The sequence below is a fragment of the Scheffersomyces amazonensis genome (assembly GCF_036850825.1).
Source record: "Scheffersomyces amazonensis strain UFMG-HMD-26.3 chromosome Unknown RJT21scaffold_6, whole genome shotgun sequence".
NCBI lineage: Eukaryota > Fungi > Ascomycota > Pichiomycetes > Serinales > Debaryomycetaceae > Scheffersomyces > Scheffersomyces amazonensis.
Genome location: NW_027042746.1, coordinates 439,540 through 461,842, shown reverse-complemented (window position 1 = coordinate 461,842; position 22,303 = coordinate 439,540). Strand labels below are relative to the sequence as shown.

Genomic DNA, 22,303 nt, shown 5'->3' with positions numbered 1-22,303 from the left:
CATTGTTTTGTTTGTTGTTCGGGTGATTATCAACAGAGCAGTCAAATTGTGCGCATATACACGACTTCTCTGAAACTTCTGCAGTTACTTTTAATGTGTGATACGGTATTGTGGAATCAAACTTTTATATTTTGTACACACATGGAATTATGATTAGATTTACTTATACTTTATACTTCAAACACTCCATTATTTGTAATTTTAAATTGAACTTTATCGTTAATGGTATCATTATCATTATATCTTGAATATATAACCTTAGCATATCTTTCAACCTGCCAACCTTTTATTAAACCTTGAATAGTTTGATTTTGATTGTTGGTTGCTATGGTTTCTGAATATGTTCTTTTATTATTAGTATCAGTAGTTGATGCGGCTGACCCCAATAAATCACTACCACTACTACCATCAATTTCTGTATTAACACTAGTATTATTCTCTCTATGAAGATCGAATCCTGCAATTAACTGATCATAAGTTAATCCACTATCAGGGTCAACTACTCTATTCTTATTATTCATCTTTATCCATTCCTCTTTATCTTTCATTAGTGGTCTATAAGTCTTCATCAACATTATTCGATTCGGTACACGCATCGACCAGGGATATCCTAAAGTAGGGACAACTTTCTTCGTTCTCACATTGCCTAATTTATGCAATTTTATAAGTAAATCTTTCTGTTCATTATAATCAGCATCTACATCTTTTGTAGCATTTTGCCTTAAATATCGTGGATCTGCATTCATAGAAGATACAGTATCTGGCTGATGACGTTTATAGGAGGAATAACCTCCATTTATAGATTTCTCTAATTCATAATTGGTTAATTCCAAATCCTTACTATTCAATTGAAACTTTTGTTGTTGTTGACTATTGAATATGACATTAGGATCCCAACCACTCGATATTCCCATTTGAAAATCTAAATTCAATGGACTTATTACATCTTCTAGCCTATACTGATTCCAATATTCTAACTCAGGAGTTATGAAATCACTAACCTGATTCACAACAACTATGGCGATGTTATACTTTGTAGCTAATCGATATAGATGACGATTTAATAAAAATAAATAATGATTCTTAAGAAATCGATTATGATACTTGGATGATTTCTTTTGAAACTTCTGTGACTGTTGTTGATGACGTTTATAAATATCCTGATATTCTCTGATATCTTTTAGTTGATCATGAAGTCTGTCGATCTTCTCCTTTAAATAACTTGAATTATTTATGGATCCCTCTCGACGTAAATGCTGTGCTATACTATCTATTACCACCATATTTACCTTATCTTTGAGTTGTTCTAACTTGATAGGTAACTGAGTATATATGATATGATCTTGACTCTCCAAATCGGGACAATATATGTATGAAACATTATCCATCAGTATTTGTGAGCCTTGATCTTGTACTTCAATTTCTCTATAATAATCATACATATCTTGTAAACGTTTAGTTTCTAAGAATGATTCAGTAGCTATAAATATACATTGATTTTTAACCTCTGATCTTAGTTGACATTGAATAGCTAATTGTATAAGAAAATGAGATTTACCACAACCACTTGCTCCAAATACTTCTGTAATATCTCCTAATGGTATTCCATTGCCACCCAATTGTTTATCGATAGTTGGTAAACCGGTAGATATATACTGACTTTGTTTGACTGGTGAATATCTATTCAACTCTTCAGCAATAAAAGTTGTTGGTACTTGATTCGATAAATCTGCTTTCAATACTTCGATGTAATCTTCAATTTCTCGAATAGATCTTCCTGATAGTTTGGATAATTGGATCAACTGCTTATTTGAATCATAGAGAATTAAATCACTAATTGTTTTACCATATTGCCTAAAAATTGTCGTCAACGACTGGAAATCTTGAGTGGAATGGATCTCGTTGGTGTTTAATTGCTTGAAATCATCCATCCATTCATCTACTAAACTATTTATATATTTATATATTTATAATCTCAATTGTTTTATACTGGTAAATGATTCATAGGGCTCGGATTACTCATATATATTTTTTGCCTGGATACGCGTAAGCGGCACAAAGCTACAAACAAACAACAACATCATCTCATACAAAAATTAATTATTACATATATTAAATAAGTACTATACGTTACAAAGAGTACTCTTTTAAATTAAGATTAAGGATAAGAATAAGAAAGAATAAGGATAAATTTAGTATTAAGACAAGTTTTCACCACCCTTTGGAATCATGTAATCCTTAGACTTAAGGAAGGAAACAGCAAAGTTAGGGAAATTTAATCCAAAGGCAGTACCTACACCACCACCTTTACCAATTGGGACAATTAAAGTGGTACCTGGTTGTTTGTATGCCTTTAAGGTAACAGATTTCTTACCAAATACTTCATAAGCAATAGTATTACGTAAAACTCCAACTTGACCAAAAAGAATATCAACCAATGATTTAACCCCTTGAGAAACAATATCACCAAAAGCAATAACATTTGGATAGTCTTTTAATCTAAGGTAATCATCAGTAATGATAAAACCATTAGCATCGGTTATTTTTGGGTAATTCAGTAAGAATTGTGAGTTTGGAATTAATTGGAATGCTGGAATAACCAAATCGAAACTTTCACTAGATCCATCATTGAAAGTAACAGTTGTTTCAGTGTATGATTTAGATTTTTTGTTGTTAACGACTTTAACATGTAAATTTTGTAACTTCTGGGTAGCTTTATCACCTAGACCCTTAGATAATACTGGTAATGGTTGAGTAGAACCAGTAAATAAAGTAACTGATTTTGAACTACCATATTCGTAACCGATTTCTCCAGCAAGTTCAACCCCAGTTGGACCACCACCAATAATAGCGATTTTTCTAGCATCCTTGATTTGTTTATTTAAACCTTTAATGGCATCGATGGTATATCTTGAATCTCTTTCATTATCTAATTTAAAAGCTGGATGTTGAGTGGTTGTACCAGAAGCAATAATTAAATTTTCATAATGTAAAGTTTCATTATTACTAAGGTAAACAACTTGTTGACCTAAATCAACTTCAGTAACATAAGCCTTAATGAATTTACCACTATGAATAGTACCACTAACATGAGTCTTAATAGCCTTATTAACATCATAAAAGATTTTATCAATCTTTTCGGTTTCAATAGTAGCTCTTGGAGTTCCGATATTAAATAAAGCTTTATCAGATGGTGATACCACAGTTATAGATAATTTAACATCCTTAGATTTAACTAAAGCTTTTAAGGCGGCAATACCAGCAAATGAACCACCAATGATAACAACTTCTTTACTAGACATATTGAATTTATTTTAAGTTCAACTTTATATAACAAATAATTAAAGAAATAAATAAAGTTGGTGGAATATGTCTATTATTTATATAGGGCTGAAATTATACTGCAAAAAAATTATGGATCCAACACAGATTACGTGAGATATAAATTTACAAGTGCGGACATACACGGATTTTGTTTTTTCTGATATTAGTAATTTTTGATAAAAACTTCCATTTTAGGGCTGAGCTACATATATCGGATGAAAAAAAAGTTCAGCCTCATACCCGTAGTATATATATTGATTCAAGTTACAAGTAAATTACTAATTTCCATAATTAATTAAACCTAACACCGAATTATCGCCTATTGCTCTTAAATACACAGTTATAACCGAATTAAATACTATTCTGTAATGGCGATGGCAATTTAGAATATAGTAAAAGGAATCAGATTAATTTTTACAGTAAGAAATAATGATAGAGTTAATATATTTAGTACCTATTATAAACAGTTATTTGTTGATTCCATCTACTCAAAATGGAACTTAACAATGGATACTTGGTATTTAATATTCAATATAAAACTAATAGATGACTTTTCAACTAAAGTCAATCAGGCTAAATACATTTAATGAGCACCACCAGAGATGAAAAACCATTTGTCAATGGATTTATCAATTGGAGCAGCTGGTAATGGGTTAGCTGCTGGAACTTCCTTAACTGCAACGTCAGAATAAGTTGGAGTATCAACTAAAGTAGTATTAGTTAAATCAATACCCTTTGAATCGACAGACTTACCACTGATTAATTGTTTCCAAGCTTCAGAACATTCATTAATAACTTCTTCAGCATATTTCTTATTTTTACATTCACCACTGAAAGCGAATTGGTTTTCTGGTTTACCATCTGGAATCTTGTAGATTCTGAACCATTCATTAGTGGCTCTTAATAAACCTGGTAAATGGGTTTCAACATCTTCGATATCGTTTAATTTAGATGCAAATGGATCATTAACATCAATAACAATGATTTTCCAATCAGTTTCACCTTCATCCAATAAAGCCATGACACCTAAGACTTTAACTTGTTTGACTTCACCAACAGTAGCAACTCTTTCACCAATTTCACAAACATCTAATGGATCATTGTCACCTTTGGCTTTAGTTTCTGGATGAATTTGATTTGGATCTTCCCAAGTTTGAGGGAAAGCACCATAATTATGAATATAACCATGATGAGGGAATGAATTACGAACAAATCTCAATTTACCCTTTTTAGTATCTTGAATGATTGGGTTTAATTTGATTTCCTTAGAGATTTCTAATTTAGCATTAGTCCATCTTGGTACTTCAACAATCATATTTAAAATAGTCTTTTCTTCATTGGCGTATAATGGAATATCATGGAATGGAGAAACTGGTTTACCATCTTTTTCAATGTAACCTTTGTATTCTAAAGTGTTGGCAGCACCAACTTGACGGACAGTATAAGTCATGTTCAATATTGATATCAATTGAATGAATATAGGTTCTTACAATTGAAAAATAAACTATAGGTGAAATTGAATTTCGACAAATCAGAACCGAAAAAATCTTGGTTATAGAGAAGTTTTATTGAGTTTCGGAGTGGGGTCGTGCTTGGCGTCGATTATGTCACGTGTAATTATGTGTAGATGAATAGGTAGTGTAAATGAGATCAAATTGCAAATATCTGAGATAGTCAATACTCTTTTAATGTAGCAAGCCAAGTCTTGTAAGATATTTCAATTAATTTGTTTCTTTAGAACAAAATTACTGGGCAAAATGCCATATTAGGTACCAAGTTTTTAATAAACTCATTTATGATTCATGTAAAACTCGATCTTCTCAATAATGTATTCATTAATTGAATCATTTGGTAGTAAATTCATTTCACATTTCTTAAAAAGTAGCATACCTCTAGTTAATTCTCTGCTATATTTAGAACTTTCATTATTTATAAGAAAATTTTGAAGTAGTTGGAAGTCTCGATTAGTTATATTTAACCAGCCATAAGTATACTCTAGCAAATGTACACCAGCATGTACTAAATCGATTGGTGAATGATAATTCTTCATAATATTTATACCAAAAACATCTGAATCAACAAAAGCTAAGTTAACTATTCTTAACTTTTTTGAACAAGTATTTATTAGATTTTGATAGAATTCTTTTGTTAGATAATCAGGAAAGCCTTTCCCAGTGATCGCTACTAAATTTTCAAAAGAATCTAACGACCCCTTAATTTTTATGTAATTACAAAACGATTTGAATATAGCCTCTTTTTCAAATACAACTATTATTAGAGTTTTCTCATACTTAGCACAGGTACCATAAGTGATATTGAAGTCAATTGGGATTAGAAATGGATCTTCTGAGTAATCCAATTTTTGTCCATTAATAATTATACCATTTCCATACAATAAACCCTTTTGACTGGCAGAAATAAGTAAATCATCTTTTAAAGACCAACTCAAAGAATGTTCAACTATCAGTACCATAATATTTTTGCAATTCAGTTGATTCTTATTGTATAATTCTACATCTTTGTAATAAATATCCCTAATGGTAGTTTTGTTGGACTTCAATTTTAGCTGTTGAATCAATAGTTTTAGAGTCTTAACATAGAGGATAAACTTAGAATTGGTGCCTGAAGTAGTTGAGAACTGGCTTATGAAAATCGATTTGGATCTATTCTTATCTAGAAGATGAAATACCACCTCATAATCCGACTCCAACATTGCTACTTTGATGGATTCCCAAATTCTTAAAAGAGAAGCTAATCTTTGATATAACATTGTTAGAGAAATGTTGCAAATTTAATAAACAAATGTAGTAAATCTTACTTGTCATTCCCATCCGAGAAATCATCCCTAAATTCTATATATTTTACTGACCTCTCTTTGGTGTAATTTAAGCTTATGGGACTTAGATTATGCTTCATTTAGATGTATTTGCTTAAGTAAGAAGAATAAGTATAAGAAGCAAAGAATCATCTATGACTTTATCGGTCGCGGTCTCGGTCTCGGCTCTTTTCTAAGCAAATTTCTATTACGTAATGTCCTCAAAAATAGAACCATACTATTAATCATGCTATAATAGTTATAAGCCATCTAATTGATCTATGAGCTAACCACTTGATTGGATAAGGTTATACTTATATCCAGAGTTTCCTGTCATTCGTAATATGCTAATGTTAATTAAGATCACGGTTAAAATAAGTAAAAAGTCTATATAAATTACTCAATCGGAATATAGTGTAGATCTCATAAAGTTTAATCGTCGTTTCGAAGAAACGTCAACGGTCATACTCTACATAATAACCGCTTAACACCGTGAATTTATTATATCTATAACATATATTACGTATTTGGTACTATAAATGCTTAGCCACTTCTACAAAAAGTAAAAGAGTGTGACGCTTTTCTTTGGGGTTTTTTTTGCGTAGCCGATAATTAAATCAAAGATTTTCAATCAATCTTTTCCGTTCATATTAGTTTCCTTGCACTAGTTCAAGACAGTAGGATACTAAACGACTATAATTGCTCTAGAAATATAGTCAGAGATCAGTTAGTATTTTCTGCCAAATTTTTATATTTTTGAATCTGAATCTGAATCTGAATTTGTTTGCTTTGATAGTGATTCAATAATCAAGAATTGTACCCCTATCTCGCATTTTACTAGAACGGTATTCTTTAAGGGTTTTTCCTAGAAGTATATTTGTCATCTGTCATTGCATTTTATCAAAAGAGATCGGCTCATCGTTAACCAGTGTAATACTTCATTAATCGATTGAAAAGATTGTTGCTTGTTTTCATTAAGTATTCCTATTCAATATCATCCCCTCTTCCCACCCACAGAGAGAATATATATCAAATATGCCAATATTGAAGCATTCAGTTGATCAAATATCTAAAAGAGATTACAGCTACTGGACCAGTAGTGGAAGTGCAAGATGGGCTTTCTTTGCCGTGTTTATACTTCTTGTCCTTTTTGTGGTAATAGGGACCCTAAGAGTCAATAAAAAGAGAGGACAACAAGGGATTCAACCTATTTATGGGACTAGATGGTTAACTCCTCCATCATATAATCAATCACAGAATCAATATAACCAACCCGATCATACAAGAGATCCTGATTTACCTGGTACTTATGTTCCAACATATACTGAAAGAGCTAATGAATATGATATGGGTTATTACGATAACCAAGGAGCTTTCCATGTTAATCCAAATGCCAAAGCCGCAGACATGGCTCCACCACAACCAGTACATCAAAGAAATACAAGTGTTGGAGAGAGAGGACCTGTAAGTTCAACTATTCCTCAGAATAGTGATAGTACAACTATTACCGATGAAACTAATGACAATCATGACGATTTTTTCAGACGTCCTTCAGCTACGCAATTTAGAAGGCCCAGTGGAGCCCCACCAACAACTGATCCTACGACTAATGTCATGTATAGATCTCCTCCAGCATCTAGAATTCCAGGTGGTTTTGGTACATCCGCTCCGGGTTTACTTTAAATCTTCCATAAAATAGACAATATTTTATTAATTCTCATTCTTTCTAATACCGTTAATGTTCATTAAGAAACGAGACATGCGATATTATTTCTTTTCTTTAGTTCCCATCTTTTAGTATTATAATGTGTTTTTATTTCTTCAACGTTTAATATTTGCTAGAAACGACTTAGCAAGGTTCGTTCTCTTATATATGGTATATATTTAAAAAAGAATATATGCATATATTTATACTATTAATTTACAATTATATATTGCTATTTGAAGTAATTTTAAGAACTCAAAAAGTTGAAGTATTTACAGCAGTATGTTAGAATCTCTTAAAGCAGCTTCTTTTAGGCTCAACGCTATTGAGAAATTGGGTTACTACCCTTTTTCGATTCTGCGCATCTTTGGATGTGAAGTCTTCAGAAGGTACCTTTTTGTAGTTGAGGCAACCGTCTAAATGATGATACATTCTATCTTCTAGAACTTGTCTAGAAATAAATGTTGCAGGGGGTTGAGATGTATCAGTGACTGCCAACAACCTTTTGGAAGCTTCTTTGTGTGTAATGAAATTGCCAGACTTTAATTTTTCTTTTTTGTTTTTAGTAACAATTTCCTTTCTACTGTCTTTAGCAACATGATTAGATTCTTTGTCAAAATCTGGATTAGAATCATATAATCTGTTTTTAGTAACACAATTATTAACAGCAATTGAAGTCTCTTCAATTGAAGTTCTTTTAGAAGTAGCATTATCCGAATAAAAATCCGAATCAGAATCAGTAGCAATTAGAGTTTCTTCACTTGAATTACTTTCATAAGTAATATTATTCATATCAACAACAACATCAGAATCAGTAGCATCATAAGTTTCAGTTTTAGAATAATAACTAGAAAAGTAACTATGGTCAACTGTAGAAGTTGAAACCTCTTGAGGATCATTTATGTAGAATGAAAGTGATCCATTTTCATCCACAACAACTTTGTTTCGGAGTTGGGACCTTTCAATTCTAGCTTGTTCTAAACCTTCAAGTATCCTTCTAGTGTTAACTACTGTTGAAAGCAAAACCGGATTTGGTGTGGGAATGATTCTGGGTTGATATAATTGAGTGAAGTACTGGTGACTGAAAGTATTATTAGTTGTAGTTGAATTGTTATTCATGATTAGCAATGAAGTATAAGAAAAAGAAAGTTAATTTCAATTATAAAAAAGAGGAAATTTAAAAAAGAAGAATTTATATACATTTCAGGGGAAACAACTAAATAGTAGTATAAGTGAATGTATTATTGTTTCCTTAGAAGACTTATTATATTAAACCGCATAAAAAGTTGTTGCAAAATAATTTAAGTCGCAAAAAAAGCGACAATCCTATGAACAAAAGTCTCAATTTGTGTCATAGGATTGAGAATTAATAGGAATTTGGAACGATCTGGGAGTATTCTCCTGCATCATTTAACTTGTTTGCATAATCGACACCTTGAGGATTTCTGAAATCTGGTTGACCAATAGGACTATAACATAATAAAGGAACTACATCATCAGTAGCACAATGAACTTGTGAGACACCATTATCAACTAACAAATAAATACGATCAAATAATCTAAATTCTTCCAATCCATAAAACTCAGTAGCTTTTTGATTCCATCTTACTTTTCTTGATCGAGGAACAGCAGACCCATACATAGGTTTCATCAATATTTGCCCCATTTGACCCTCTTTGAGGGGGCACGTAACAGATCCACTAACTGATTGAGAGATACTGAGTGTCAAGTCAGCACTCAAAGTCAACTTTAGTTCTGGTTTAACCCCACCATTGATTAAACGAGCATCCCAACCTATTTGCAAGTAAGCATACACATTATGATTAGCACTGAATTTTCTTGAATGACCAAATCCAAATCCAATAGAACCAGTATAGCCATATTGCTGTGATTGACAAGCACTCACAGGAACCAAACCAGAATATTCTACCTCTTGAGCATCAATTAATTGAAATTCAACCCAGTCGGAATCTTCGTAAATTTTTTCATCTTTCTTATCTGAATTAGAATTAACTTGTACCATAGCAACTTCTTCTTCCCTATTATTGTGGTTTTTAATTCCACTAAGTTCTAATTTCTGATTAATATTCTCATCATTTTCAAAATCATATTTAAAATTCTTAGTTGAGTTGACTACTGAAACAACTGTACCATTTAGTAATCCATAACCAACTTCGGCTGCCAATGCTTTATCTTTATTCTTTTTGCTCTTCTTAAGTAACTCATCAACATCAGTAGCTGGAGGTTTAATATTGATGGGTCTATTCATCTTTTCTTTTTCAATCTCTTTCTTTTGGTTTTCTGTCAATTCGTAACCTTTGGTCAATATAGTATTAGTGTCTTCAAGGATGAAAAAATAATTATCACTCAAATCCTTTTCACCTATAATATGATAATACTTTTGTTGAACTTCTTTGAGATTTCTAACATGAATAGGGATTTTTGATGATGACCTTAGCTCAGGAGGTGTAGGATCAAAAGCATCATTTTCATCATCATCAACTATCTCAGCTTTAGTAGCATTTTGATTTAATATAGGTTGAGCAAATGTAGAGCCAATAATTAACAAATTGACAAGAGCATGGGAGACCCTCATTATCGCTTGATCTTACAACTACAAGAAAAGAAGAAATCAAAATTTCTTTGACACCAATTCATCTATATATAAACAAACTTTGGAGTTAACTATGCTAAAGAGTGCACATCTTAACAGGGAAAGTCACCAATTGGGAAACATAGTTCAGTTGCAATTTTGTTCTGCTTGAGAGTTAGTTGCAAAATCTTGTAGCGTAAGATTCTTAAACAAAAGCAAAGATTCAGAGAAGTTATAAATTATCAATTGCAATAATAGATATGTCTTTCTTCTTCGAGCCGTGAAAAACAACTACCTCTATCAGGGTAGATCCTTAAATGTATATTTGGCTGCTATATAGGGTGTATCTCTATGTATCATATTATACGTAAGTGAACCTATGTTTTTTTTGCCTTAATTCCGAAACACAATTTCCGAGGGTGAGCACTATTTCGAATTTTTTTTTTGACACTGTACATTATTTTTGCATTAGTTCGTGCTGGTTTGTTGTGGTTTCAGTGAATTTGTGTTTTATTTTACAAACTTCCTATGGACCGGATTGCGGATTGCGATCGCATAAGCAAGCTAAATGTTTAGGGAAAAAACATGAGTTCAGGTTCAAGTGGCTGATCAGAGGATGACTTTGAAGTCTTCAAAGAAGATTTGTGTAAGAGATGAGGGTAAGGGCGCATAACCAACATACAGATAAAGTCCTGTCCTACTAGAAAGCGAAGTAAATATAGAAAATTAATGTAATATGGCTTATACATAAAATTAGTGACTGTAAATTGAAATTCTCATGTTGGCCAAAAATATCAAAAATATCAAAATTAAGGGACATTAAAGGGCAGTCCAGTGAGAAAATAGAATAAAAAGAATAAATAGCAACGAAGGGATATATGCCATGTGATGTATTCTAAGTAACAAGCCGTTCCCTTAACTCTATATAAACAATAATTACGGTATACAAGAATGCCATTCTTAAAGTTTAATTTGCTCTACAATTTTGGTAAGTTGATTGCTGAAACTCTAGTTAAAAGACGACCCTTAGCAATGTAGCATATGTGCTAATGTGCACGTCATCATAAAGAAGGAATAAAAATTCTTTGATAGGTGTCTGTTGAGATCCATGCCTCTTAGTAAGTTAGTAAAGCTTAATTTCATTCCACCGTGCCGATTTCTATTCCAATTATCGTGTCGTGTTTTGACATAGTCGTGTCGATACCTAGCTAGCGAAGCGCAATAATATTTAAAACTGTCGTCTACTGCCTGCAACCCCCCAACCGTTCTGTGCAAATCACTCATCATCTAAATTCATCTTTGTTCCTGGATAACAAAGGCAATCCGAGGGTGGGGCTGGTTGACCGGAAGGGGCCTTAACTATGAAGACAATGCGATAATCGGGGGCAATTATCGAACAAAGTCATCAGAAAAAAAGAAAATAATTCGAATTTCAGGTTTCTCTTTTTCTTTTTTTGATGTATTTTAGTACATGAATTTTACTATTGTGATATTATTTTGATTGGAGTAGCGGATTTTTGTTTTGATGATGATGTAAATGATGATATTGTATAAATAAACAAGTTTGTCTTTCTAATTTTTGTAAAACTAATTACTTGTAGTAGGATCTCTGTCGTGTCTATTTACTTGCAGCCAACAGATCAATTTCAAACCATTAGTTGTTTTAAGAAATTTATCAGTTGCTCCAGCTTTATAACCCTTAACAAAAAAAAAGGCCCACATAGCACCCCCCTCGAATCGACTACGCAGCCAGCTGCATTATATCATCATCTCCATCATAAATCAAAATCAAACCACACCCTCCAAATTTTTTTTTTGGCTGTATATTTAACTATATTGAACTAACTAAATTAGTTTGTTGTTTATAATTCTGATACTACATCCAATATCAAAATGAGTAGTCCAAGTGATTCTTCTCCTCTGGACACATCGGTGTCACAATGGATCGTTACTTTGATCCCTACCTTAATTATTGGTGCCGTTTACCTTATAGCATTTATTGCTGTACGTAAATTCCAAAAGAGAGTTTATCAACCTCGTGTTGAAGTTGAAACTGTTCCAAAAGATTTAAAACCTGACGACTCTCCGAAGGGTGCGTTTGCATGGTTAACTCATCTTTTAAAGAAACCTGCATCATTTATTATTCAAGAAACTGGTGCTGATGGTTACTTTTTTCTTCGTTTTCTTTTCAGATTATTTGCCGTTTTAGCTCTTGGTATTTTAGTTACTTGGCCAATTTTATTTGCTGTCAATGCCACTGGTGGTAACGGACAAGTTGGTTTCAATTTGATTTCTTATTCCAATGTTAACAATAAATGGAGATTTTTAGCTCATATCTTTGTTTCTTGGATATTTTTTGGTTCAATTATCTTTTTAATTTATCGTGAAATTGTTTACTATACTACTTTTAGACATGTCTTACAAACAACTCCATTATATGATTCTTTATTATCTTCTAGAACTTTGTTATTAACTGAAATTCCAAAGAATTTATATGACGAAGAAGAATTGAGAAAATTATTCCCACCTGCAAGAAATATCTGGTATGGTAGAGATTATAAGGATTTACAAAAGGATGTTAAAGAACGTACTAAATTAGCCGGTAAATATGAAGGTGCTTTAAATAAAGTGATTGCAAAATCAGTTAAATTAAGAAACAAGCTCCAAAAGAAGAATAAACCACTTCCTGAACCAGCCAATGAGTTAAATAAATACTTGAAGGATGGTAAAAAGAGACCAACTCATAGATTAAAGTTTTTAATTGGTAAAAAGGTTGATACTTTAGACTATGGTGTAGAGAGATTAGGTGAATTAAATGAAAAGATTGCAAAGGCTCAAGAAGAACACAAAACAAATGAACAAGTTCCAGCCGTTTTCCTTGAATTTCCAACTCAATTGGAATTGCAAAAGGCTTATCAAGCAGTTCCTTATAATCCTGAATTAAAAGGCGTTAAGAGATTTACTGGTCTTTCACCTGATGATGTTATTTGGGAAAACTTATCTTTAACAGCAGGAAAGAGAAGAGTTAAGAAGATTATTGCTTCAACTATTTTAACCTTGATGATCGTCTTCTGGTGTATTCCTGTTGCCGTCGTTGGTGCTATTTCCAACATTAACTTGTTGACCGATAAAGTTCACTTTTTAAGATTCATCTTAAAATTACCTAGTTTCTTGATGGGTCTTATTACCGGTTTACTTCCTGTTGTTGCTTTGGCTGTTTTGATGATGTTTGTTCCAATCTTTATTAAAAAGATGGGAAGTATCAGTGGATGTATTACTGTCCAACAAATTGAAGGTTATTGTCAATCCTGGTTCTATGCATTTATTGTCGTTAATTCGTTTATTGTTATTACTTTGACTTCTGCTGCTGCTTCTTCAGTCACTTCAATCATCAAAGATCCTCCAAGTGCCTTGAGTTTATTAGCTTCTAGATTACCAAAGGCCTCAAACTTTTATGTTTCCTATTTCTGTTTGGCAGGATTGGCAGGCCCATCATCCATGCTTCTCCAAGTAGTTGCCTTAATCTTGGCTCAATTCTTGGGTAAAATTTTGGATTCTACCCCAAGAGCTAAATGGAACAGATGGAATAATTTAGGTTCTCCAGCTTGGTCAACAACTTACCCAAGTTATGAACTTTATGCTGTTATTGCTTTATCTTATGCTATTATTGCTCCAGTCATTATTGGATTTGCTTCAGTTACTTTCCTTCTTTTCTATTTCGCTTTTCTTTATGTTTTGGTTTATGTCAATGCTCCAAACAAGAATGACGCCAGAGGTAGAAATTACCCAAGAGCCTTATTGGAACTTTATACTGGATTGTACTTGGCCGAAGTTTGTCTTATTTGTATGTTTGTCTTTGGTAAGAATTGGGTTGCTGTTGCTTTGGAAGCCGTCATTGGTGCTGTTACACTTGTGTCCCATCTTTACATCAAGTACACATTCTTGCCATTATTTGATATTGTTCCAATTTCTGCTATTAAATATGCTTCTGGAGATACTACATACACTTACCCAATTCATGATCAAGGTCGTAAAGAAATTAAGACTGAAGGTATTAATTATTGGGATGGTGGTAATGAATTAGGTGTTGAAGAATTACCTCCAACAATCAAAACTGATCGTCAAGGTTCTGAAACTACTGCTACAGGTGCTGAATCATCTAAAGTGGGCGGTGCCGAATCTGATGTTTCTGAAAAGCCTCACAGTGATGAAGAAGTTGTTGAAGGTCACAAGAGTGCTGCCGCAGCAGTTGTTGGGGCTCCAGCCAAGGGTGTTTCTTGGTTAACCAGATTCTTCCATCCAAAGAAGGAAACTTTTGATCTCATTCGTACCGATATGCCTAATGCTTATTACAACTATATTGAATACAATCCAGAATTCTTGAAGACTGCTTATGATGATCCAGCTGTTACTGATGATGAGCCACATATTTGGGTTCCTAAAGATGACTTGGGATTATCCACTATTGAAAAGAATAAAGCCTTGGAAAATGGAGTTGATGTATCTGATGAGAATGCTGGATTTGATGAAAAGCATTCTGTTGAATATACTGGACCTCCTCCATCTTATGAAGAAGCATTGAGAGTTTAGACCAACTTTCTATCTTTTCTTTTACTTTTACTATAGAATATTCTAAATCAAGAGAGAAATGAAAGATTACTGCTTACTTTGTATATTATTTGTTAGTTTTATTAATTGCTTCTTGTATTATTCTTTTTCTACTTTCCAATATCTTGTAATTGGATATTCTTATTTATTGTTACATAATATTTTAATGTTATTTGTTCGTTCGTACAATCGTATATTCGCTCCCTATCTATACTATGTAATAATAGATGGTTAACATTATTCATAATCTGCATATCGTATACGGAAATGTTGGCATGTGTGTCATGAAATGACTTTATTATTTTTTTTTTTGACTATCATTTCGTATAGGGTACGGGGTTTGCGATTGCGAAATTTTGTTGCAGCTACTTAGGGGTTTGGCATGGGCAAATACATATAAATACACCTACCTTCTCGAACCCCTTCGAATACAAATCCTTGTAATATCAACTCTACTTATACTCCACCTATTAATATATAAGTATTAGAGTTATTAAATTATGTTTAGAAAAGTTATCACTAGTTTGAAGCCAGCTCAGTTATTGAGTAGAAGATTTGCATCCTCTGCTAAAAGTGCACCTGTGAATTATGCTCCTAACCAGACTTTGACAAATGGAACTAAAGGTCAGAATGTTTTATATCAAGCTAGGTTATTACTTGAATGTTATAAACGTCAATTACCTACAGCTATTAAATCAACCACTACTGTAACTTTTGCTATGATTGGTTGGTGTTGGTTAGCAATGATAGGGACAGATGCTCTTCATGATGTACCACTTGAATGGGGTAGAACTGCAGCAGTTAAAGTTGTAAAATATGGAAATAGGCCAGTTATAGAATTTCAATAGATTTATTTATTTAGATTACAAAGGAGATCTCGCTATAAGAGAAGATTCTGCTATTTTTTAAATAAAATATATAAATAATTTCACAACACCATTATGTATAATAAATCCACCCTATCTAAATGAAGTTAATACTATCACTTATAATTCAACACCACTAGAGACAGCTTCAGCAGCTTCATCAATCTTTTCTGCAATAGCGCCACCTTCCTTTAAGATATATTGCTCGGAAAATGGTTTGATAATATTATTGTAAACCAAGGTAGCACCACCAAAAGATGGGATACCAATATAAAGTAAGAAGATAGTTTTGAATAAAAAGTAGAATGGAATCCAGTATAAAATAGCCTTAGACCAGAATTCAATAACGTTTAAAAATGCAAAAACAACCCAATAAGTTAACAATTGAGAATCATCATTCTTACTAACAGTATTTAAAGCAACTATAGAGTAATAACCTGGTACAACAAATCCAGCAATGTTAGATAAAAGTTGACCGACACCACCAACATTTAAAAAGATCAATACAGAATAGACACCTACAAAACCTAAAACTGCATAAGATCTTGGTAAACCAGTTTGAGATTCAAATTGGTGTAAAACTTGATTACCACTAGTTTTCTATAAAAAAAAAGGTTAGTAAATCATTATTCAACAATAATCAATTGGTAATACAAATCAATTGACTACCAATGTTACTCCGAAGTTAAACAACATCGGAGGACAAACTTTCTAAACTCTACCACTACTTACGGAGTCAATATCAGACAAGAATTTTTTGGCCTGGTCAGGTAATGGGAAAGACATGATTAAATTATACAATTCACTAATGTATGCTAAATTGACTTAATTAAGAAGAAAGTTATTAGATCTATGATTGACGGGAGGTTGCTCGTTGCTCTTTTGGAATTCAAAAATTCCAAAAAGTATACATGCAGGAACAGAATTTCCTAATTAGGAAAAAGCAAATTTTTATAATTATACACTAGTAACATTAAATTAAATTACTTAATATTACATACTATTTTACTTCTTCTTATTTTTAGCTTTAGCACTGCCTTCAAAACCAGCTCTCTTTTTAGCGGCCTTATTTACTATACCAGTGAATTTCTTTAATTTAGGTTGTTTCTTACTCTTCTTACCTTTATTCTCTCTTCTTGCTTTCAAATTTTCTTCTCTTCTTTTAGCTCTTGCTGCAACTGTATCTTTAACTACTTGTTTTCTTTCTTTCCATTCAATTTCACTCTTTAATTTTTGCTTTTCTTTTCTTTTAAGAGCTTTCTTAAGTAATTTTTCATCATCTTTAACTTTAACACCTTCTGCTTGACTCATGACTCTTTGCCATTTATCTTTTTCTATTTGCTTTTGTTGATCTTCTTTTGATAAGGTTTCTAATTTCCGTTTTTTATTTTCTAATTTTTGTAAATGTCCCTTTATATCATTATTTGATGGTCCCTTTTGTTTTCTCTTTTCAGCAGTATTACGAAGCTTTGTTAAGTCAGAGGTAACTCTTGAACCATCATTAAATACAATATTTCCAAATAAAACAGAATTACTTTTATCTTCTCCATCAATTTCGGAATCTTCACCATTAATATCTTCATCATCATCATCATCATCTTGATCTTCATCTTCTTGCCTTTTCCTCTTTAATTCTTTCTTCAATTCTTCTTTCCTCTTACGTTCTTCTAATATTTGCTCTCTAGATTTGACAACTCCATTTACTTTAGTACCTGGAGCTTTTCTTCTTTCCTTTAATGCACTGATTTTACTAGCTAATTTCTCTCGTAATTTCTTTAAATTCTCTTCTCGTTGTAATTGTTCTTCTGGAGAGAGAGATCTTCCATTTTTCTTAGATTTAGATTTTTCTTCTTGAACTTTCTGCTTTTTAAAATCTCCTTGAGAAGAAGACGAATTTTCATCAATTTCATTACCATCATCATCAAAAATTAATTGGGAGCTTGAATCTTCATTTATTAATTCCTCCGAAGAGTCTGAATTAGATCCAGAATCAACTTCTTGTTCTTCCAGTTCTTCCAGTTGTTCCAGTTCTTCTACTGATGCAGGTATAGGTAATGATTTAATTTGTCTCTTCCCAGGTAATACTACTGGTTTAGCAGTTAATGCTTTATTATCCATAACATCCTTGGCAGTAGCATGTCCATTAATATATTCATTAGCATTCTTTTTGGACTCAGGATCTAACTTGGCTCGTTTATTAGCAGCTAATTCTTGAGCTGATTTCTTCTTTTGCTGCCATTGATCTTGAGTTGCATCATCATAATAATATTTGGCCGGTATTAATGATAATAACCCATCGAATGCAGACGAGTGGGTTTTAAGACGCTCTTCTAACGAGTTACTCATCGCTACAAAAATCCTATAACTCTATAACACTAACAAAAGTCAAACTTTGACTTAAATTTCAATCGAATTTAACTATCTATAATTTTTATACCTTTGATATTCCATACAAAAATTTTTTTTACCTTATATGTGAGTTTTGTGTAAGAAATGAGGTGCACGTGACAAAACCACAGTAATATTAGAATTAACGGCAATGGACTACCTAATTAGGAAGTCTAGATGCCAATCTTTAACAAAAGTTCCTCGATCGAAAATTACCGAGTCAACGAGGATGCATCTTTTGATAAAGTGAAATCATTCAGTAATACTTTCAGCAATTGAAGTGAATTGAGTAGTGCTACCTTGAGTGAGTTGACTGCCTATATCTATTGAAGTAAAGGAAGTGATAATGACATCAATAGCAAAATACTTAATACTTTCATTACCACAATCAACCAATGCCCAAGGATGGTTACAAAATGAATTAAATGGAGGTAAGACCAATTTGTATAAGTTAAACTTACAAGATTTTCAAAGTGGAACATTAGATTCTTTAGTTCAAGAAAGTGAAGAATTAAGTAAGATTGATACACAATTGAGTTCATCAGTTAGCAAAGTCATTGATATTTTAAATAATGTTACTGATTCTAATCAATCTAAGACTAGAATTATTAATAACCAATCAATTTATGATTATATTGAAAGGTTTAATTGGAATTCATCTAAATATAGATTAGATAAACCTATCAGTCAATTGGTCTCTATCATTTCCAATGAAGCTGTGGCTTTCGATAATGATGTTAGAGCTGCATACCAAACTTATCAAACAGCTAAATCTAATTTCTTAGCAGCCGATAGAAAGAAAAATGGAGATTTATCTATAAAGTCATTACATGAAATTGTCAAGCCTGAGCAATTTGTATTAAATTCAGAACATTTAATTACTATTTTAATTGCTGTTCCAAAGAATCTTGTCGATGATTGGAATTCTCATTATGAAACATTAACTGAATTTGTTATTCCAAGATCATCAGAGTTAATAGCAAGTGATTCCGAATATTCATTATTTTCAGTAACTTTATTTAAGAAATATCAAAATGATTTCATCAATGCTTCTAGGGAAAGAAAATGGCATCCTAGAAATGATTTCCAATATAATGAAGAAATCTTGAATAATTTAAGAAAAGAATTTGATTTAACAAAACAAACAGAATTTAAATTAAAGAATGATTTAATTAGATTATCAAAAACTGCATATTCAGATATTTTCCAAGCTTGGTTACATATTAAAATCATAAGAGTTTATGTTGAATCAGTATTAAGATATGGGTTACCACCTCAATTCAATTATTATTTAATTAAATTCGATCAAGCAAATCTTAAAAACTTATCAAAGTCAAGGAAAGAATTAATTGATAAATTTGGTTATTTAGGAGGAAGTGGATCTGATGATAAAAAGTCTAGCACTGCTACTAATTCTTTACAAGAGTATGCTTCATTAGTTGATACTGAATATGAACCATTCGTATTATATGAAATAGACATTGTTTGATCTATCAGCATGCTATATAATCAAATTTCACTTCATTAGTCTAAGCCATATTTCTCGTTTTCTTCCCCCATACATACACATTTTCTATTACAATTATTACTACTATCTTATTTAATTCATTTGATTCTATTTTATAAATTTCTACTTTATATTTACATTTCGTTTATATACACATTAATAAGTAAAGCGATATTAAGAGGGATCTCGGACGGCCGTAATAAAACCTATCGGCCGTAAATGGCCCATCTGAGGTTCTCAAAAAAGAATATATATACGAGGCGATCTCCACAAAAAACCGCAATTATAATTAAAGTTATCTTATCTAACTTATGTACAATTAGGTTACAATTATATAAGGCATATAATAATTATCATGGTATACCCTACACCATTAACTGCAGTTAGTAGAAAGTTAACAGACAATATTGTCATAACTTCACTGCCATTTACAAGAGCTAACCATTTCAATTTTGGTGGTAGAATGGCTTTGATAAAGTATGATGATTCCATTATCGTATGGTCTGCTTTACCTTATGGGCCAGAAGTTCTTAAGGCTTTACAACTTTTAGAGAGTAATGATAAACAAGAAACATTCAATGTGACACATTTGATTGTTCCAGATCGTGAACACACTTTAGCAGCTGTTTCATTTAAGGAAAAGTTTCCAGCTTTAAAGATCATCGCAATGGATACAGTTAAATTCGACAAGTTTAAAGTAGACTATGAGGTTGGCGAGTCTCTTGGTAACCAATTATTGACCAAAGAGGTCTTAGCTGATAAGGTTGGAATTAAAGAAAGTGTCATTTTGAATAATTTACAATTTGTGTATTTACCTTTCCATGCTAATCAAGAATTAATAGTTTATGACATTAACCACAAAATCTTATTTGAGGCTGATTTAATCTTTAATTTGGGTATTCCAGGTACCACATCAGGAAAAGTTACTTTAGAGCAATACTCTCCAGCAACTGGATATATTAAAGGATTTAATCCTCATGGTGGTTGGTCATTTCTTACAAGGTATATGCAACCATATAGTAAGGTAGGCAAATTCTTATTTAATAAGTTTGTAAATCCTGCTAAGAGTGCGGCAGGTTTAAAAGCTATTTACGGCTTGGATTTCCAATCTATTGTATTATGTCATGGAAATATTATTGATAAGAATGCCAAAGAAGTATTCAAACATGTATTTGAATCAAGTTTATAGTTGTATGGGTTCATATGCCTATTAACTAACAGGTTAAATCGGTTAATTTATATTTATACATCTACTTTCTTAACTCATTATCGGAAGATTAAAGTGGGGGAGGGGGTCACATGGTTAGTATACTTTTCTAATTATCCGTCTACATTACCTTACCTTACCTTACCTTATTTAATAGTCTATGTTTTAATATATTTATTCTTAATAATTTCGGACTGTGGATCCGGAGGGTGAAACATCCACACTGCAATACTTACCCCACAAAAATAAACTCTATTTCCTCGGATACGCTTAATAAGATTATACGAAACATCGTTCCAGTCAAATTTCTTTTTTTTTTTTAGTTTTTATCTTGAGTCATCCGATTAAGATTCACCGATAACTACTAGTACCCACTAGGTGTGTAAATCCATATAAAGGTGGTGAAATCTTCAAAAGTTATTTCATAGATAAACTGACATAATAGTGATAGGTGGAAAATGGCAGAAGTTGAAGATACTCATACACTTGTGAATTCAGTCATTGATTTGAAAACAATGGCAGATGAGCAAGGTGCAGAAACTACCAAGAGCACGATTGAAATCGATGAATATGAGTTGCAAATTAAAGTAAATCCAATATATCAACAATATATAAGTAGATATAACGAATTCAATCTCAAAAATCATTTAAATTTGCATTTAATAAAAGAACAGCTTTGGCCAAATCTTACAGGATTTACATTACGTGGACAAGATAAGATCAACTATCGTTCTGATTCATTATATTTTATAGATGAATCATATTGGGACTATTCAGACATCGAACAAATTGAACCTCATAATAACAATTATTCAATAACTTTTTTTCATTTAGGTTCTAATCTATCCGGTCATAATGGAATTGTTCATGGTGGTTTATTGGCTACATTATTAGATGAATTAACTTGTAGATTAGCATTCCAGAATTTTGAAAGTAAAAAAGGTGTAACTGCCAATTTAAATATTAATTATAGAAAACCTACTTATGTAGATCAATATGTGATCATAAAATGTATTATGATAAAGAAGTCTGGAAGAAAATGTTGGATTAAAGGTCAAGTATTCAAATTACCTGAAGCTTCTGAAGTTAGGGATGAATTTGATCATGAAAGCAACGATAATTTATTGACTGAATGTGAGGTATTGGTTATTGAACCAAAATGGGTCCATCAGTTACAGAATAAGGAGACTCAGTATTAATTACAATATATTTTCGGATGAATATATATTGTTTATATTTATTATATTTATTTCTAAATCTATATATTTACATAATCATTCTAATTTTATT

General features: G+C 31.9%; 13 protein-coding genes across 13 annotated transcripts; 5 read left to right on the top strand and 8 right to left on the bottom strand. All coding sequences in view use genetic code 12, as the record gives it.

Moving 5' to 3' along the window:
• Positions 1-170: 170 nt before the first annotated feature.
• Positions 171-1,931, bottom strand: RAD57 (putative DNA-dependent ATPase; the record flags this gene model as incomplete). Its single annotated transcript, XM_064885547.1, has 2 exons — positions 171-334; positions 398-1,931. 2 exons carry the CDS (start codon positions 1,929-1,931, stop codon positions 171-173), a joined length of 1,698 nt encoding a protein of 565 aa, XP_064736752.1.
• Positions 1,932-2,198: 267 nt separating this feature from the next.
• RJT21DRAFT_88248 (uncharacterized protein) lies at positions 2,199-3,302 on the bottom strand (the record flags this gene model as incomplete). The annotated part of the gene is made up of 1 exon (XM_064885559.1): positions 2,199-3,302. The coding sequence occupies one exon, from the start codon at positions 3,300-3,302 to the stop codon at positions 2,199-2,201; it is 1,104 nt and encodes a 367-aa protein (XP_064736751.1).
• A 302-nt stretch (positions 3,303-3,604) lies between these two features.
• On the bottom strand, positions 3,605-4,943 carry IPP1 (inorganic diphosphatase). Its single transcript, XM_064884850.1, has one exon. The coding sequence runs from the start codon at positions 4,772-4,774 to the stop codon at positions 3,908-3,910; it is 867 nt and encodes a 288-aa protein (XP_064736750.1). The 5' UTR covers positions 4,775-4,943; the 3' UTR covers positions 3,605-3,907.
• Positions 4,834-6,272, bottom strand: SPO11 (Spo11p). The gene has a single exon (XM_064882351.1). It carries the CDS (start codon positions 6,092-6,094, stop codon positions 5,114-5,116), a length of 981 nt encoding a protein of 326 aa, XP_064736749.1. The 5' UTR covers positions 6,095-6,272; the 3' UTR covers positions 4,834-5,113.
• A 902-nt stretch (positions 6,273-7,174) lies between these two features.
• RJT21DRAFT_115633 (uncharacterized protein) lies at positions 7,175-7,822 on the top strand (the record flags this gene model as incomplete). The annotated part of the gene is made up of 1 exon (XM_064880360.1): positions 7,175-7,822. One exon carries the CDS (start codon positions 7,175-7,177, stop codon positions 7,820-7,822), a length of 648 nt encoding a protein of 215 aa, XP_064736748.1.
• A 307-nt stretch (positions 7,823-8,129) lies between these two features.
• Positions 8,130-8,963, bottom strand: RJT21DRAFT_544 (uncharacterized protein; the record flags this gene model as incomplete). Its single annotated transcript, XM_064885009.1, has 1 exon — positions 8,130-8,963. The coding sequence occupies one exon, from the start codon at positions 8,961-8,963 to the stop codon at positions 8,130-8,132; it is 834 nt and encodes a 277-aa protein (XP_064736747.1).
• Positions 8,964-9,050: 87 nt separating this feature from the next.
• RJT21DRAFT_122260 (uncharacterized protein) lies at positions 9,051-10,456 on the bottom strand. The gene has a single exon (XM_064882350.1). The coding sequence runs from the start codon at positions 10,438-10,440 to the stop codon at positions 9,211-9,213; it is 1,230 nt and encodes a 409-aa protein (XP_064736746.1). The 5' UTR covers positions 10,441-10,456; the 3' UTR covers positions 9,051-9,210.
• Positions 10,457-11,989: 1,533 nt separating this feature from the next.
• On the top strand, positions 11,990-15,286 carry PHM7 (Phm7p). The gene has a single exon (XM_064884849.1). The coding sequence runs from the start codon at positions 12,331-12,333 to the stop codon at positions 15,025-15,027; it is 2,697 nt and encodes an 898-aa protein (XP_064736745.1). The 5' UTR covers positions 11,990-12,330; the 3' UTR covers positions 15,028-15,286.
• A 676-nt stretch (positions 15,287-15,962) lies between these two features.
• On the bottom strand, positions 15,963-16,806 carry RJT21DRAFT_50435 (uncharacterized protein). The gene is made up of 2 exons (XM_064884848.1): positions 16,644-16,806; positions 15,963-16,511 (listed from the first exon to the last, which is right to left on the bottom strand). The coding sequence occupies exons 1-2, from the start codon at positions 16,695-16,697 to the stop codon at positions 16,032-16,034; spliced, it is 534 nt and encodes a 177-aa protein (XP_064736744.1). The 5' UTR covers positions 16,698-16,806; the 3' UTR covers positions 15,963-16,031.
• RJT21DRAFT_50432 (ribosome biosynthesis protein) lies at positions 16,461-18,337 on the bottom strand. The gene has a single exon (XM_064884847.1). The coding sequence runs from the start codon at positions 18,255-18,257 to the stop codon at positions 16,917-16,919; it is 1,341 nt and encodes a 446-aa protein (XP_064736743.1). The 5' UTR covers positions 18,258-18,337; the 3' UTR covers positions 16,461-16,916.
• Positions 18,338-18,523: 186 nt separating this feature from the next.
• VMA5 (H(+)-transporting V1 sector ATPase subunit C) lies at positions 18,524-20,063 on the top strand. The gene has a single exon (XM_064884846.1). The coding sequence runs from the start codon at positions 18,646-18,648 to the stop codon at positions 19,786-19,788; it is 1,143 nt and encodes a 380-aa protein (XP_064736742.1). The 5' UTR covers positions 18,524-18,645; the 3' UTR covers positions 19,789-20,063.
• A 1-nt stretch (position 20,064) lies between these two features.
• RJT21DRAFT_50398 (uncharacterized protein) lies at positions 20,065-21,334 on the top strand. Its single transcript, XM_064884845.1, has one exon. It carries the CDS (start codon positions 20,162-20,164, stop codon positions 20,993-20,995), a length of 834 nt encoding a protein of 277 aa, XP_064736741.1. The 5' UTR covers positions 20,065-20,161; the 3' UTR covers positions 20,996-21,334.
• A 1-nt stretch (position 21,335) lies between these two features.
• On the top strand, positions 21,336-22,279 carry RJT21DRAFT_50397 (uncharacterized protein). Its single transcript, XM_064884844.1, has one exon. The coding sequence runs from the start codon at positions 21,472-21,474 to the stop codon at positions 22,210-22,212; it is 741 nt and encodes a 246-aa protein (XP_064736740.1). The 5' UTR covers positions 21,336-21,471; the 3' UTR covers positions 22,213-22,279.
• The last annotated feature ends 24 nt before the right edge of the window (positions 22,280-22,303 follow it).